Source organism: Triturus cristatus, chromosome 1_1 (assembly GCF_964204655.1).
Source record: "Triturus cristatus chromosome 1_1, aTriCri1.1, whole genome shotgun sequence".
Taxonomy (NCBI): domain Eukaryota; kingdom Metazoa; phylum Chordata; class Amphibia; order Caudata; family Salamandridae; genus Triturus; species Triturus cristatus.
The window spans coordinates 625,323,206-625,338,812 of record NC_140579.1 but is presented as its reverse complement, the minus strand read 5'-3'; the positions used below and the strand labels follow the sequence as shown (position 1 = coordinate 625,338,812).

At 48.3% G+C, this 15,607-nt stretch overlaps 1 protein-coding gene across 1 annotated transcript in view; it reads left to right on the top strand.

Annotated features, from left to right (window-relative positions):
* Window positions 1-15,607, top strand: part of LOC146870723 (myosin-7-like) — a gene marked incomplete at its 5' end in the record, with an annotated part of 160,975 nt that overhangs the window by 77,857 nt on the left and 67,511 nt on the right. The window contains 9 exons of the mRNA XM_085644017.1: window positions 756-854; window positions 2,230-2,347; window positions 3,778-3,901; window positions 4,058-4,194; window positions 4,322-4,577; window positions 5,306-5,548; window positions 11,826-12,017; window positions 13,267-13,412; window positions 14,015-14,105. Coding sequence (XP_085500143.1) covers window positions 756-854; window positions 2,230-2,347; window positions 3,778-3,901; window positions 4,058-4,194; window positions 4,322-4,577; window positions 5,306-5,548; window positions 11,826-12,017; window positions 13,267-13,412; window positions 14,015-14,105 — 1,406 coding nt within the window. The remainder of the gene's footprint in view (window positions 1-755; window positions 855-2,229; window positions 2,348-3,777; window positions 3,902-4,057; window positions 4,195-4,321; window positions 4,578-5,305; window positions 5,549-11,825; window positions 12,018-13,266; window positions 13,413-14,014; window positions 14,106-15,607) is intronic.

The following is a 15,607-nucleotide window of genomic DNA, read 5'->3' as shown; positions in this document are numbered from 1 at the left end:
GCTCCCCCCACATCTGGTCAGCTCCGACGGTAATCTTCCCACAAGCGCAATGATGTGCGCTGCTCCATCTTCACCCTTACTGCCTTGGCACACCTGTGTCCTTCTTCGGTGTCTTACAGTACCGTCTCCTCACGCCATGGGTATACATGAAATCAAAACTGAGAGACAGTCAGATGCCTCTTGTGGAGGCGTAATACAGTATACCTTCATCACACAACATCCTCTATTGCGACTCTGTTCGACAGTGTTTAACTATCGCTCTGCTTTTTTTTTTTTTTTTTTTTTTTAAACTCTGACATCCCACACTCTGCTGCACCTTACAGGTAGGCAGTACGGTTGCGCAGATTGCTTGTTCTGGGCCAGCCCAAAACTCCGAATCTACAGTGTCACGCAATGGCTGGAGGTCCTCCTTGTACCAGAACAAATGCAACGCCCATTGACACCTTTTGCGACATTCACAGAATGACAGCTGGCGGCACTACATATGTTCCGATCTTATGCTTCGAAATCTGACCTTGCCCTGCCCTCGTGATCTGCATATTATACGGTCTTTGCAGCAGGTATGCTAACACAAGCACTGTGTCACTGCAGCCCAGCCTTCCCTGCCTGGTGCTTGATCCATGCCTACCGGAAAAGCGCTCATTTTTCAGGTGCCTAGCGGCTGGGGCGCACGGTGCTGGAAGGCCCCCACACATGCTTACTTCTACTCCTGGAACGACCCAAAAGTCTTGAGGCGCTTTCGCTGCGCGCATGAGCTCTTACGAAGGGACACATTTATTTATTTTCCTTAAAAAAAACATTTTTTATTTTTTTTTGTGTGCGGTGTATCATTCCGAATGAAACAAAGTCTCCAGGTGAGTCAGTGCTGAAGAATAAAATACATCAGTTCTGCACTGACAGAAGCGCAGCTGTCACCCATCCCCACACTGCACCGCCGAAGGGGGCCCAGCCCCGTGTGGACCTCCGGGGCATGGAGTGAGGCAGGAATCACTAATTCACTCACACGTGCTCCTCTCTAAATCTGCCCTGGTTCTGGAGGGACCTTCTTTTCCTTGAGTAAGAGGGGCAATTCAGGGCACAAGTTCTAAAAAAAGAAGTGGGGGGACTAACCTAATTAATGAGTATGATGCAAGTGACATCACGGCGCATGACATCACGGCGCGTGACATCAGATCTTAAGCCCTCACATATATGTTTAACATGTCTATCATGAGTACATTAAAGAACATTTCGAGTATACAGGGAAACCCCCCTTATTTAGGGAGAAGAGTCACACTTTTGTAAGCTACACATTAAACAATATTGCTTTTTGTCAGTGTAAACTTCCTCTACCCATAGTGCTTTCCAAGAAAAAATTGTGATATTTAAATTTTTCCAACACCTCCTCAGGGGTAGTAAGCACTATGTAAATGCTATTTATTTTGTGTAAATACTGGCAAAGACCAACACATCTGACATTTTTACAGTGCATACATATCTCCTAAACAGGGACTGAACAAAGTGAACAGCTGCCTCTTTTAAGTATGTGTGAAGTGCTAACAAGGTGTGAGCCTTTGTTTCCCCTCCACTGCATTTGCTTCTAGGTGTGATGCTCCTGACTGCTGCCAGCCAGGAGACTCCAACAAAAGGAGACCTGATGACCTCTCAAATTCGGACTTTGTTATGGGCCTTACAGGAGTCAGAAATAAAAGAGCCACCTCCTTGCCAGCACCTTGTGGTTGCGATGATCGAAAGCAGACAACAAGGTGCAGGCGCTGCTGAATGTGTCACGGTGTTTGCAAATTACAACTTATGTTTGCAAATTACACCGGGACAAATTCAGCATATTTTTCAGTGGGTCTCAATTTCTTGGCAGGGTGGACGGCGTCCACCCTGTGAATATAGTGGATGGACTCCGTCCACCCGCGTGTACCCCCGACTTGTGCCCTGGTGCAATTACGTTTCTGGTCTTTAGGGCTGGGGTATTTCTATAGCTACACACACATATATACCGTACCAGCTTACACAAGTGTAACACACACACACACACACGCGCGCGCATCCCAGGACACCCCCTTATCCCTATAATACCACCACTGCTAGGAGCCACCCGACAGGGATCGACCTCTTCAGGGATCCCGTCTAGATGTCTCCTCTCCTGTCCAAATGAGGCAGCCTTCTTTCCCTGAAGTGAGCGGCATGATCCCTCATTTCTTTCTCTTCAGTACTTCTTGTGTCTGTCCCATGCAGGTGTGATGGATAACCGCTTGGTCATGCACCAGCTCCGCTGTAACGGGGTCCTGGAGGGCATCAGGATCTGCCGGAAGGGATTTCCCAACCGGATCCTCTACGGGGACTTCCTCCAGAGGTGAGCGCTCTTCCATAGCTTCCGGTGTGTCTTGGAGGGGAGAGCTTGTGACAACCACCCAGACCTTCAGCAAAAAGGAGCTACTTTTCGCCTAATCAAAGGCATGCATCCATTCCCTGGCATAGTTAGACATGGGACCTCTCGTCTTTGTACCGGCGTGGGCGTGTGACACGGCTTCCCCCGGTGTTAAATGCTGGCCCAAGGCAAGAGTGATTGCCACCACCACACTGCTTGCCCCTACTGTTACTCCCTTCCTTTGAGCGCAGGAAAGGGGTTTGTCTTGGCCAGGTTTGAGCTGTGTGGGAAGGATGGCAGCAGACAGCAAGGATGGAGGGAGACTGAATAGTTAGCAGAGCCTCTGCCCTGCTGGCATCTCTATAGTCTCTTGGGTCACCACAGGAAATACTTCTGCAGGGGTCTTCACAAGTGTGGCAAAGAAGGGATGTGCTGTTGAGGGCGCCCAAGGTGTCATGGTGCCAGGCTGTAGTGTGGCTGCTTTAATAATCATTACTACTAATCGGGTGGGATGTTAGCCTCCTGAGTGGTCTCACTCCCAGATTTAGAATCCGTTAAGGGCACAAAGACAGCCTCACATGTCTTGTTTGGAAACAGAACCTACAACATTAAATTGTAGGCCTCCTCAGAGGAGCAGGAGCGGTCCGGTGTGGGGAATATAGGTTGACGGCCCGGATCTCAATTCCCTTGGGCTTAGTGAGCTCGTCTGTGCCACGGAATAAAAGATCTTCAGTGTCCTGCAAGCACGGTGGCACCAGAGTCCATGGAAGCGACCTTATTCAGGAGAACCACTGTTTGCCATCCTTTCCAGAGACTGCAAGTACTGGTCTGTTGCAGTGAGCTCTCTTTTGTCTTTTGTGTGTGTTTGCATGTCTCTGCCTGCCCCTGAAACATGTGCATATAGGTTTTAGATCGGAGAACTCGTCTCAGCTCTTGTACATTCTTTTCTAAAACCCTCTATGTATATTCATGGCAGCTCCAGGAAACGTTGGTGTAGTAAGTATACATACCCTAAAAATCCCTCCCCAAAAGCCTTTTTCTGTATTTACCTGTGGGATATCCCTGAAAATCTCCTCCGCGTTTGTATAGGTATGAGTCTTTCGATTTGTTTATGATTATATGAGTGCATTTCCAGAATTATTTTTGCTGTGCTTGTAAATGGGTTTGCATTTCTCAAACATAAGTGCTCAGTTTTCTGTATTTCCTTAAAGGCAGTAGGTGTGGAGTGTCAACAGGCAGGTTGGGAGGGGGTAAGAGAGCCAGAGGAACAGGCTACAAGGGTAGCCGATCTCTACCCACCTGTAAGGAGAGAGAAGAGTATAATGTAGCTTGGCTACAATTTGAGTTTTTAGGTCTTTATTATAGTCGAAGGGTTTATGGATAGGTGATTGACCCGGGTTCTGTCTACCTTCCAGATACCGAATCCTGAACCCAGCCGCTATTCCCCAAGGCCAGTTTATCGACAGCCGGAAAGGGTCAGAAAAGCTCTTGGGATCCCTTGATATCGACAACAGCCAGTACAAGTTTGGGCACACTAAGGTAAGATGTCTTACTGCACCCTAGGTTCACCCTATCTCTTGAACAACACAAGATGGTGGATGCTGTGGTGCTGACAGTGCTGGCTGTTTTGCCCTGAGCATTCCACTATCCCATGTAAACCTTGAGGCATCTCCTGATGTTCTTCTTCACCCCCAGGTCTTTTTCAAGGCTGGTCTCTTGGGTCAGCTGGAAGAGAGGAGAGATGAACGCCTGTCTCGCATCATCACCCGAATCCACGCACAGTCCCGCGGAGTGCTGTCTAGGATGGAATTCAAGAAGATCGTGGAGCGCAGGTATAATGCCAGTCTCTGTGTCTCATGTGTGACACAGTCCATTCTTCTTCTCCTTTCTATGAATTCTTCATGCTATTATGTTTCTTCTTCTCCCCACTCTCCATCTTCTGCCCTTCTAATGCCTCAGGGGTGCCCTACTGGTCATCCAGTGGAACATTCGAGCTTTCATGTCAGTGAAGAACTGGCCCTGGATGAAGCTCTACTTCAAGATCAAGCCACTGCTGAAGAGCACCGAGACCGAGAAAGAGATGCAGACCATGAAGGAGGAGTTCCAGAAGCTCAAGGAGGCTCTGGAAAAGTCAGAGGCTCGGCGCAAGGAGCTGGAAGAGAAGATGGTGTCCCTGCTCCAGGAGAAGAATGACCTGCAGCTACAAGTTCAAGCTGTGAGTCTTCTCTGCACATTTCCTTGGAGGTGGAGGTCAGAGTTATGGTGCTGAGTAAAAGCTCAGAGACTACTAGTGAGAGCCAAGTGAAGGTCCTCACAGACCATAGGGAGGATCATCTCCCCAGTCTGGCCAAGTGGCACAGTTTCATGTCTTACAATTAGAGGTATATTCTTATCTCTAAAACTTCCACGACAAAGCTACATGACTCCCAGTTACCTCTTTTCACTCCCCTCAGGCCATTATGGGTAGATGTGCATGTCTTCCAGCTGCACCTACTAACTTGCTTCACAAAGCCTCCAGAGGAGATTTACATGTCTTTACATGTTCACTTCTCAAGCCTCAGTAGAAAGAGCTCACCTTCAAAGCTCATGCAATGAATCACCTCTCATATCACAAGACGTAGAATTAGATGACCCCCGTCCCGTTGGAAACCTCAAACTGACAGTGACAACCTAGTCCAAGTGTAGCTTTTCTTTAACTTCTTAAACACCTGTGCATCATCCAAGTTGATTTCTTGACTCACGCAGTAAAGGCATTAAATGCATGTGTCCCAAGTCCATGTCAAGAGAGTTGATGACCTTCATCCCAGAGGTTTGAGTGTTAATTCTGGCTTCAGTACTTAATATTAGGTCAACTATTACAGAGGTTTCTCATCGAGAACCACTGCCCTGTGAAGTCCTGAAGTGGTTTGTGGCGCCGCAATCACATTCTCTGTCCCACTGCAGGAGCAAGACAATCTGGCTGATACAGAAGAACGATGTGATCAACTCATCAAGAACAAGATACAGCTGGAGGCCAAGGTGAAGGAGCAGATGGAGCGCCTAGAGGACGAGGAGGAGATGAACGCTGAGCTGACAGCCAAGAAGAGGAAACTCGAGGATGAGTGTTCAGAGCTCAAAAAAGATATTGACGACCTGGAGCTCACCTTGGCCAAGGTGGAGAAGGAGAAACATGCAACAGAGAAGAAGGTGAGGCTGCTAGGCGTGCCCTTAACCATCCTCTTTCTCTCTCTATGGATAAGGTGATGGATTCTATAGTCCTGTCACCTTTCACCCAATCTTCTGCCACATATTATGAGTAAGATGAGGTCATCAGTGTTTGGGGTGACTGTGGTTCACTCCTCGCTGCTTTCTTTCTACCTCATTTCATTTGACCCTATCTGCCTTTAACATTGTCCTGCTCTTTGTTAGACAACCACTTTCTTTCATTGCCTTTAGAACAACTGGAGCTCCCAAATGTCCATGAAGAACAAGTTACTTACCTTCGGTAACGCTTTTTCTGGTGGATACAGTATCTGCCTGTGGATTCCTCACCTTGTGAATATCCATTGCGCCAGCAACATTCGGAAACTTTTGTAGCAGTCCACGCCGATGAGGTCGAAGACGACGTCACAGAGACACGGCTCCGCTCGCGACTCCGCTGACGTCACCGGCTCCATAAGAAGACCTCGTCGGCGTGATGACGTCAGTTCCGCCCCTTTTTTCCATGCCTTCGAGGCACACGGACGGACTGACAGCAATATATACACAGTATACACAGTACACAATATGCAAATCAACACACAGTGTGGAGAATGAATAGAAAGGCCAAAGAAAGACACAATGCCTTTGACCGTAAAAAACATTTTAGAAATACCATCATCAGAATAGCAGACTAAAACATCATTAACAGAACCTCAGGTATAGAAGGATGGACAATGGGGAGGCGGGTGGGTCAGTGAGGAATCCACAGGCAGATACTGTATCGACCAGAAAAAGCGTTACCGAAGGTAAGTAACTTGTTCTTCTGATGGATACATCTGCCAGTGGATTCCTCACCTTGTGAATAGATTCCACAGCAGTCCCCACTCCCGGAGGAGGGTGTCCATCCCCCTATACCAGAAAATCCTGAAGAACGGAACGAGCAAAATGTCCGTCCCTCCTCACCTCGGTGTCCAAGCAATAATGTTTTGCGAAGGTGTGGAGGGAGGCCCAAGTTGCCGCCCTACAAATGTCCTCCACAGGAACACCCCTAGACAAAGCAGAGGTGGAAGACTTTGCCCTGGTAGAATGAGCCCTCAAACCCTCCGGAGGCTCCTTACCAGCTAGGGAGTAGCAGATCTTGATGCATAGCACAATCCATCTGGAAAGGGTGCGCTTGTGCACCGCACGACCCTTCCTGCAACCAGCAAATCCCACAAAGAGCTGGTCATCAATCCTGTAGTCTTTAGACCTGTCCAAGTAAAAGCTCACCGCCCTCTTAGGGTCCAAGCGGTGAAGTCTCTCCTCCTCCTTGGAAGGGTGAGGGGGAGGATAAAAGGAAGGAAGGGTAATGGACTGCCCCAGATGGAAGGGAGTTAACCACCTTAGGCAAAAACGCAGCCCTGGTCCTGAGTACCATTCGTTCAGCATGAATGGTCAAGAATGGGGGTTTCGAACTTAGAGCTTGAAGCTCACTTACCCTCCTTGCCGAGGTGATTGCAACGAGGAATACCGTCTTAAAGGACAACAGCCTCAAGGGACACTTGTGTAAGGGCTCAAAGGGAGAACCCATAAGATAGGTTAATACAAGGTTTAAGTCCCATTGAGGCACAATAAAGGGAGAAGGAGGAAACTTGTTTGTAAGACCCTTTATAAAACGAAGAACAATAGGCGACTTGAACAATGACGGCTGATCCGGCAAACAAAGGAAAGCCGACAGAGCCGATAAATATCCTTTCACAGTAGCCACAGCAAAGCCTTGCTGGGCAAGAGAAAGGGCAAACTGTAAAATATTAGAAAGACGAGCCTTCAAGGGATCAATGGACCTCTCTCCACACCAGAGAACAAATTTAGACCATCTATAAGAATAAATAGACTTGGTGGAGTGTCGCCTGGCCGATAAAATAACATCCACCACCTCCGTCGGGAGAGAGAAAGAACTCAGGTTGCCCCGTTCAATCTCCAGGCATGAAGGTGTAAGCTCTGGAGGTGGGGGTGTAGAACCTGCCCCTCTGACTGCGAGAGGAGGTCTGCCCTCAGAGGGAGACGGAGCGCAGCGCACGAGGAGAGGTGGAGAAGATCTGTGTACCACACCCTTCTTGGCCAATCCGGGGCGATCAATATTACTTGGGCCCGGTCTTGGCGAAATTTCCTCAGAACCCGAGGAATCAAGGGTATGGGAGGAAACGCGTAAAGGAGTCGAGAGTCCCAACTCAACTGAAACGCGTCCCCTAACGCTCCCTGCATCGGATACTGGAGACTGCAGAATGACGGTCAGTGAGCATTCTCGTGAGTGGCGAACAGGTCCACCCGAGGAGTTCCCCACATCCGGAAGACGTGACGAACCACCTCCGGATGAAGCCTCCACTCGTGGTCGGCGGAGAACTGTCGAATGAGACTGTCCGCGCGCACGTTCAGCACCCCGGCCAGATTATTTGCCATCAGACAAATCTGATGGTCCTGAGCCCAGGACCAGAGACGCAGGGCCTCTCTGCAGAGACAACGCGACCCCACTCCTCCCTGTTTGTTTATATACCACATCACGGTAGTGTTGTCCGTCAGGACTTGAACAGACTGACCGCGAAGGGAAGGGAGGAAGGCCTTGAGCGCCAAGCGTATCGCCCGCAATTCCAGAAGGTTGATGTGAAGCAACCTTTCCTCTGGAGACCAAAGACCCTTGATCTCCAGATCCCCCAGATGAGCACCCCACCCTAAAGTGGATGCATCCGTAATCACCGTGGCTACCGATGGAGGTAGATGAAAGGGCTTTCCTTGAGACAGATTGCCCTCCACGCCCCACCAAGACAGATCCGCTGCAGCTTCTCTGGAGATCCTCACAGACTCCCTGAGATCTCCCTTGTGCTGATACCACTGCTTGCGGAGGCACCACTGGAGCGACCTCATGTGCCAGCGTGCATGGTTGACCAACAGAATGCAGGAAGCAAACAGACCGAGCAGGCGAAGGACCTTCAGAACTGGAACAACCGCTCCGTTGTAAAATAAAGGAATCATTTCCTGTATGTCGAGAATCCTTTGAGGAGGAGGGAATGCTCGACACACAGTAGTGTCCAGTACCGCACCTATGAACAGGTTGCGCTGAGAGGGCACCAGGTGAGATTTGGGCACATTGATCGAAAAACCCAATCTGTACAACAGCCGAGTTGTATCCCGCAGATGACCCAGCACCTTCTCCGACGACTCCGCCTTGATCAGCCAGTCGTCCAAATACGGGAAAACCGAAATCCCCGACCTTCTGAGATGGGCTGCTACCACTGCCATCACCTTCGTGAAGACTCGAGGTGCCGAAGTAAGACCAAACGGAAGGACCGCAAACTGATAATGTTGCGACCCTACCGTGAACCGGAGATACTTCCTGTGCGACTTCAGAATGGGGATGTGAAAATACGCATCCTGCAAGTCGAGCGACACCATCCAGTCCTCCTGATTCAGCGCTTGAAGAACCTGAGCAAGGGTGAGCATCTTGAACTTCTCCTGCCTCAGGTAAAAATTCAAGATTCTGAGGTCCAGGATTGGACGCAACCTGCCGTCCTTTTTCGGAATCAGAAAATACCGGGAGTAGCATCCCTGACCCCTTTCCTGCTCTGGAACCACCTCTATCGCACCTTTCTGAAACAACTTCAGGACTGCAGGAGAAGACGGTGGTCCTCCGAGCAAACCCCTTGGCAAGGAGGGTAATTTGGAGGGAATTCCCGAAAGGGAAGGGCGTACCCATTTTCTACAAGACCTAGAACCCAGAGATCTGTAGTTACAGATTCCCAATCTTGCAGAAAATGGGTAAGCCGGCCCCCCACAGGACCAGCATGATCCGGAATGTCGGATCTAGGGCTGTTTTGCGGTGGTGGGAGGGGCTGAGGAAGAGGAAGAGGAGGAGGAGAGCTGACGGCCACGTGTGCGACCCCCGATTCTTCCTTTGTAACCTCTCGACGAGGAACTTTGCTGCTGCTGCTGCTGTTGCTGCTGAGTCTGCCTATAGGTTCGAAAAGATGTTCTCCCAAAACCTCTGAACCTCCTAAAAGACCCTCTCGACTGAGACTGGAGTCCCAAAGATTTAGCAGTCGCCTTGCTCTCTTTGAACCTCTCCAGAGCAGCATCTGCCTTCTTTCCAAAAAGGCCAGACCCATCAAACGGCAGATCCAAAAGGGTTGACTGAACATCCTGGGAGAACTCAGACGTTCTCAACCAAGCACTCCTCCTAGTCGCAACAGCCGACCCCATGACTCTTGCCACAGAATCAGCAGTGTCCAGGCCACTCTGAATCACTTGCCGCGCAGCCGCCTGGGCGTCATCCAGGATTTCATTAAATCCAGATCTCTCTTCCTCCGGCAATTTTGGAACCAACTTTTTAGCTGAGTCCATCAGCGCATGAACATATCGCCCCAAAAGACATGTTGCATTTGTCGACTTCAACGCCATGCTGGCAGATGAAAACACTTTCTTCGCCGACTGGTCCATCCTCTTTGCTTCTCTATCCCCAGGGACCTGTGGAAAAGCCCCCTTAGATTTTCCAGAGCAAGCTGCTTGAATCACCAAGCTCTCCGGTGACGGATGGGATGACAAAAACTCAGGATCTCCCGGGGCCACTCTGTACCTTCTAGCGATCGTTTTAGAAACCGCAGGAGCTGAAAAAGGCTTGCGCCACACTTCTAGCACTGGCTCCACAGTGGCCTCATTAAACGGAAGCAAAGGCTCCGACACTGCCGTTGGAGAATGCAGCACCTCCGTCAAAATGTTCGACTTGAACTCCGATGAGGGAAGATGGAGATCAAGCAACTCCGCAGCTCTCCTTATCACAGCATGATAGGGTGCAACTTCCTTAGACGGCTCACCAGGAGGAGGAGTAATCTCCCATTCAGGAGAAAGGTCTAGTCCACTTGCGTCCTTGAGCTCATCAAAGACCTCATCAGACTCCACCAATTCACCATCTTCCGCCTCCTCCTGAAGATATCTCCGCTCTTCAACCATCCTCTGAGCTTCCCTCCTGGAGCGAATCCGAACCACCGGCGTCGGTGGCGCCGATATCGACTCCGCCGGCGCCGAACGTGGATCCGGTGGAGCCATCGGCGTCGACCGAGGTCGAGCCGGAGCCGGCGAGGATGGAAGCGGCGTCGACGTTCTCGGAGCCGGAGGATTCCAAGACGGCGTCGCTGGGTAAAATGGGAAGAAAGGGGCCTGAGGATACACCTGCGGCACCCCTAAATTAAAGGCCATCGGACCCATCGGACCCGCAGGTGCACCAGGGGCGTACATGGCATGAGTGAACACCCCATACATTGCATTCAAGTAATGCGAGGGGTCCTGACCTGGCCCAGGAAAGGCAGGATACTGGTCAGGCCCCACCGGACTCGGGCCAATCGGCGCCGACGGTGGATCCAACGGCGTCGCAGGCTCACCCGGGGCTTGAAGCTCTTCCGGAGCCGGAGATGGAACCGGAGCCGGAGACGGAACCGGCGTCGGAGTCTGGGCTGGAACTGGCGAAGCCGGAGACAAGGAGACTACTGGAGATGAAGGACCAGCAGGAGAATCCGGCACAGGAGAAGGAGAGACAGTGTTCCTTCGACGCCGAACAGGTGACTTCGGCGCCGTGCCCTTATCAGAATGGTGTCGAGAGGAGTGCCTTCTTTTCTTCTTGTGCTTTTTAGCTCTCGAAGTATGTCCCGAAGTCGACTTCGACACCGACCTCGACTTCGACCGGGACCTCGATCTCCTTCTTCCTCTCTTCTTCATTTTGGCAATAAAGAGTTTCGCCTCCCGTTCCTTCAGCTCCTTAGAACTCATCTTCCGGCAGCTGGTACAGCCATCCACATCGTGGTCTGAGGACAAGCACCACACGCAGTCTTCGTGCGGGTCAGTGATGGACATATGCTTGCCACACTCCCGGCAAGGCTTAAACCCAGACTTCTTCGTTGACATTTTCAAAGAAAACTGGAACAACACTGAAACGATACCAAGTATCACGACGCTAACAACAGCGATTCCCGAAATCCGTTGGCTTCGACGGCGCGGAAAAAAGGGAACTGACGTCATCACGCCGACGAGGTCTTCTTATGGAGCCGGTGACGTCAGCGGAGTCGCGAGCGGAGCCGTGTCTCTGTGACATCGTCTTCGACCTCATCGGCGTGGACTGCTACAAAAGTTTCCGAATGTTGCTGGCGCAAGGGATATTCACAAGGTGAGGAATCCACTGGCAGATGTATCCATCAGAAATTAGGTGATATTGACTGAAAGTGTTATTACAAATGGACTACCCTTATTATTCCACATCCAGGTTGAGAACCTGACAGAGGAGATGGCTGGACTGGACGAGATCATCGCCAAACTTACCAAAGAGAAGAAGGCCCTGCAGGAGGCTCATCAGCAGACCCTGGATGACCTCCAGGCTGAGGAGGACAAGGTCAACACCCTCAGCAAAGCCAAAGCAAAGCTGGAGCAGCAAGTGGATGATTTACGTATAGGCCTTGTAAAATATTATCTGTGGATGACTGCTTATCTGTGTTGGGATTGTTCAAACGTGGATCTTTGAGTGCCACTTGAGATTGGACTCTGTCTTACTTTGAAGGGACGTTGGTGGAAAGGTTCTGTGAAAATAAATGTAGGCAATTTTTAAAAAATGTTCTTGCCATTCAGCCTTTTAGGCATTCTTTTACAAATTATAAAAACACATTTAAAACGTGTGGGATGCATGCAGATTAAATACCTGATATCTGGGTAAGACGAAGTAATAGGAGTAATGGCGGGGTGGGCCAAGGAAATGGCATAGACAGCGTATCTTCTTTAGTTGTTATCGGTAGATGGCTTTGAGAAATGTATTCTTTTCTGTTTTATGCCTCAATATCTTATTCCCTACCCACCATTTTCTCCAGATTCCTTTAATTACCGCGAATGGATACGGGAATGCTGCAGCGAGAGCAATAGGTTCAGAATCAGAGGCAGATATATATGTTTGGGTTGGTTTTGTTGTTACTCCAGTATTCCTCCCCACTGGGAATGTTTCATGGGTTTAATTAAATATCAAAACCCATGAAATATTCACTGTAGGCGAGATGGATCAGTCAGAAAATTTCTTTGAAAATGGTTATGTTACATTAGGGTACATTAGGATGTCCTATAGTTAAGAGGACCTGTACAGGGTATGTAAAACCGCACAATTCTTTTTCATGAAATTTTTCAACAATTACGTGATATTATGCGAATGGTATGAAATGAGTCTTGTTAGCATCTCCTGTGAATTGGACATACATTGTGTAAAAAATAAAAAAAGCTACACGTGATACCAACAGCCCATAGGTTGGAGCAGAAAATATCTCCTGGAGAAGCACTTTCTGCTCCAAGCAGAAAATAATGATGCAAGATTACATCATGCACATTTTTGTGAATTTTGCAATTTTTGTTAGAGTAATTTTCCTACCAAAATAAAACTGTAGTGTTGAGGGTTAGCAAAGAGAAGTTGAAGTTTCTTAATTGGACGGATCCCTGGTGGGAAAGGGCGTTTAATTGTCTTACAGTTTGACTAGGCTGTTGTACCATGGCAGCTGATGGGGTTCTTTGACGTATCTTGCTTAGCTGCATCTCTAGAACGAGGATTGAATGGAATGATCTCTCACATTCTAGAATAGGCCATGCAGTGTGGCTGAGGGCCCTCTTACTGCAGCAGGAATGATTAATAGGCCACCAGTGGTTCAGCTACAATGTGCTTGCGATTCCCATAGCTGGAAGGATCCCTGGAGCAGGAGAAGAAGGTCCGCATGGACCTGGAACGCGCCAAGCGGAAGCTGGAGGGAGACTTGAAGCTGTCCCAGGAGAGTCTCATGGATTTGGAGAATGACAAGCAGCAACTAGAAGAGAGGCTAAAGAAGTAAGAACCCATTTTGGACTGCCTATTAGGAATGTCCTCTAAGATTGGATACAGGAGGGGTACTCACAGAAATTCCCGATCTTCTCAGGTTGCCTAGCAAATGTACCCTTTCTGTTGTACCCTTTCTGTACTGTCACAAGAACAAATCAAGATGATGTACTTTCTTCTCCTTGGGATGGCTGCTCTCTGTGCGCTTCATACTCACACTCAACACTCAAAGAATATGAGAGTAAATAGAGGAAATCTATTGTGGACTAGTTGAGCTGTTCTGCCCTAATTGTACTGACTATTCAGAGTCTACCGAGAATTGACTAGATTGCCCAAGGTATCAGTCTGGCTCCTCAAAGATAGTCCCATGTCTTAATAATGGGGACACAAAGATTTAAAGAGAAACTCAAAATATAAATTCTCATGGTCAGACAGCATGTGCCAAATTCATACACTGGTTGGCAAGCCAAGGGTAGTCTCTTTAGCCTTACATGCCTGTGGATGGTCTTAGGTGTGTAGGTAGCTGATGTGGTAAAGCTAAAGAGGGGGTAGGGGTGGACCAAGCAACTAATAAGGACTGCATTATTAACTGTTGATGTGTTTTCCAAACCCAGAAAAGATTTTGAAATCAACCAGCTGAACGCTAGGATTGAGGATGAACAGAACCTGGCGGCCCAGTTGCAGAAGAAGTTAAAGGAACTACAAGTGAGTGTCACATTCCAATGCTCTCCCCCAATTAGAGAAATAAGAAAGCATGTGGCCCAGAATGTATGCATTGCCCTTTCTGTGTGTTCTAGAATAAGTGTCTGAACACTGTGAAAGGAAGAAGTAAGTAGAAATTTCAAGACTAAACCCTTTCTTATTACCTTGTTTGACCACCACCCACTCTTCCTAGTTGAGAATACTGGTAATACCTTTCTTTGTTACTTTCAAAACAACTTTATCATGTTATGAACACACTGTCCTTACTGTAATGATAACAAAGTTGGAGATATTCCCTTCTTCAGATCCATTTACCGCTTAGTCTTTCCCAGTACTTAATCTGTAAAAAACATAAGCGCCAGGGCCCTCGTCCGGTGGCCACTGCAGGTTGCACCAGCCATTGCCCCTGCCAGCGCTGCCAATAATATGACCTACACAACTACTAACCATCACATTCCTACAAGTGTGACAATTTGACTATCACAGGCCACCCAAGCTATAAGAATGGCTGAGTGACAGATATTACTCAATGTTAATGTTTATTAAAATATTAAACAGATGTTGTTGTGCTCATTTTGGAATTAATCAAAAAGCTCCTCAATGTGGTGGACTGTAACAAGTGCCGGTGTAGTCAATTAAGTGCTGGTGCCGAGCACAGGAAAACCGGCTCAAATTAAGCACCGGACTTTCCATATCTAAAGAACTTGTGTTGAGCATTTACATCTCATGGGCATGGTAGTGCCATGAATGGTGGAAAGTGTCTCTAAATGTCAATCCCACTGTCTCATGAAGTTCAATTAAGGAATGTCAACAAGAACATGAAAATCGCAGAGGTTGTGCAATAAACTACACAGTCTCTGACCCTCCTTTCTGTCTCTATCCAAGTAAGTACACATGTGTACATTTATTGGATCTCTAAAAGTATGCATTAACAAAAAACCTCTTACTTTCTAAGATGTTGACTGACATAAATAAGTTCCATTGAATTCAAGCTTTAGTCTCACATCTCTTTAGGGTGCCGGGGAAAACTGAATTAGGCGATTCTCACTTAAAGTGTTCTTAACTTTACTCAGGTCTGTGATTCTAAGTTGATAGGCACCAGTTTAAAAGATCCAAGATCTTTCACTGTCGATAGAATGCCTGTTCGGTTATACCTCTGTGAACTATAAAATATGATCTGCTCTCTGTGTGATGCGAACACTCATGCCTTCATATCTGTATGATCTGAGAGAGATTTGGAGCAATTTGTGGGACTGGGTACTTATCACATTGTATCACTTAACCCAGAGAGTGCAAAATTAACAATGTTATCCTGGTGAGGATGTCCGACAGGAGAGTGGAAGTGTAGATTTGGAGAAGACGTGTGTGGGAAGGAGGAATGAGGGTATAGCCGCTTTGATGTTGAGAGCACAAAGCATTGGATTTAGGGCGATGTGGGAGGGCTGTGGAGAGAGGTCTGATAATGGTTTCCGTTTAGAGAATGAAGGCCTTGAGGCAGTGGGAAG